Genomic DNA, 2081 nt, shown 5'->3' with positions numbered 1-2081 from the left:
AGTCGGTTCAGACTCGAGAGCATGCGGTGGTACCACGATAGCAGCGACGCCGGACACGGCACGTAGACCATGTCCACGCTGCCAAACGGCCCGATCGTCGATGCCAGCAGCGTCAGTCCGGCCGGAAGTGGACTCGGGAGCGTGAGGTTCTGCGTCAGTAGCATCGCGCTCGTCACGTTGGCAAAGGCAAAGCGCGCGCTCGCACGCAGCAGACTACGCCCACCGACAAACGTCGTGTTGGTCGCAATGGCCCAGAGGTCGGACGCAAACGACCAGTACATCTTGAGCGACGTCTGCTGGTGCCAGTGCACCTCGCTATCCACGAGGGCCAGTGTCAGATCGTAGTCGAACCCCAACGCGTTGGTGATGCGAAAGCTGTCGGCAAAGCCGAGTGTCTTGTAGTTTTGCCACTGCAGCGTGAAGTGACGTATGCGCTGCGCTTGCCAATAGACCACTTCGTCACCAAGTGTCGTCGACACGTCTTTGGTGCTCTCGAGCCAGCGACGACCGTCACTCGTGCGCTCCAAGTCATCAGCAAAACCGAGCTGGAACGAGCGACCCCAGCAGCGCTGCCAGTCGTCCCAGCTCCGGAGGTTGCGCAAAACACCTTCGAGGTACACAGCGCCATTCGCCCACATGGTCGTAGCGCACCGATCTTGACGCGCGGCGGAGCTCGCCATTGCATAGCGACGCGCAAAGTCGAGCCAGCAGTATTGCGTAAACATGGCGGGCATCGCACACGGGTCCATGGCGCGGAGGTCGCGCACGACTGTAGTTAAGACTTCGGAGCTGTCTTCTACAGGGCGGAAGAGCTGGCGACGACCGAGCGTCTCGGGAAATGCGATGACGGTTGTCGACGAGTTGTAGAGCTGGCAAATGTCGCCGAGGGCAGGGTCATCGAGCGCGATATCGCAGGACCTGTCTGCAAGCAGCTGCGTGTTGAAGAGGTTGGCGAGAAACGTGTGGCCGCCCGAGCTGTTGAAATTGCCCCAGTAAAAGTCATTCGCGAGCACGCGCGGGGACGTGACTGTCATGTAGTAGACGTTGCCGACGAGCGAGACCACCACGTACGCCAACCCGAGAAGGGCCCACGACCCGCGGACGAACCAGCGCGTCTTGATGAGCACGCGCATGCCGCGGAAGCTCGCGACGCTACGCATGTGCGCCAGGCCGGGGCTGTCGCCACGCACGGTGTGCTCTGTATGGGGCAGCGAGAACGTCGCGACCGCAGCTTCGCGCATGCCAAGTTCACTCGCCGAGAGGCAGCGCCAGAGAGTATAATCAAACACATGCAGCGTGCCTTTGTAAGTAAACAGGACGAGGCCGCTAAGTGCGGCCCGCACGCGGTCCATGCGCCACTCGTAGCTGTTACTACTGCTGTCGCAGAAATACACAGTTGCATAGCCCGGCAGTAAAAGCGACGGAGCAACGACCGATGCACTCGGAGACGGCCAGAGGAGACACAGAACCGTGCACACAAGACCGCCAAGGCACTGCACACCCAGGTACACGGCGAGTCGATCGATGTACCCAATCGTGACAACGCCGCTCGAACATAAAAGGTCGTGGTCGACGTGCAAGGCTCGGCAGTTGCGGTGGATCGACGCCGACACGGTCGGTGGCCAGATGGCGTCAAGAAGGACGCTAACGCCAAAGACGAGCGTGGCCACGATTGGCGCCAACTGACGTGTGCGCCGGCTTGTCCAAAAAAGCACGAGTTCGTTCAAGACGTACACAAGCCAGAGCGACTCTCCGGCGAGCACCATCGACTCGAGCAGCGTGCGTGGCGTCGACACAAAGGTGCTGCCACCGCCGACCACTGGTTTGAGGCCGACAGGCGCGGTCGAGAGACACGCTGTGGCAGCCAGGGCACGCACAACGAGCAGCGGGCGCCCGACCCACGTTGTGCCGGCAACGCGGTGCCAGCGCAGCCAGTCGGTCGGCGTCGGGCTGCCGGTGGCTTGTCGGCACATGGCAAGTGCGACAATGGCGGCGACGACCACCAACGCGAGAGTGACGTAGCCACAAACGCCGTGAATGTAGAACGCAAAGCTCTGCCCGACGTCGAGCGGATTCGCAAA

At 61.7% G+C, this 2081-nt stretch overlaps 1 protein-coding gene across 1 annotated transcript; it reads right to left on the bottom strand.

Annotated features, from left to right (window-relative positions):
• Positions 1-7: 7 nt before the first annotated feature.
• On the bottom strand, positions 8-1973 carry SDRG_12383 (hypothetical protein; the record flags this gene model as incomplete). The annotated part of the gene is made up of 2 exons (XM_008618453.1): positions 8-12; positions 56-1973. The coding sequence occupies 2 exons, from the start codon at positions 1971-1973 to the stop codon at positions 8-10; spliced, it is 1923 nt and encodes a 640-aa protein (XP_008616675.1).
• Between the last annotated feature and the right edge of the window lie 108 nt (positions 1974-2081).

Source organism: Saprolegnia diclina (genome assembly GCF_000281045.1).
Source record: "Saprolegnia diclina VS20 unplaced genomic scaffold supercont1.49, whole genome shotgun sequence".
Classification (NCBI taxonomy): domain Eukaryota; phylum Oomycota; class Saprolegniomycetes; order Saprolegniales; family Saprolegniaceae; genus Saprolegnia; species Saprolegnia diclina.
This window is presented reverse-complemented; position numbering and strand designations above follow the sequence as displayed.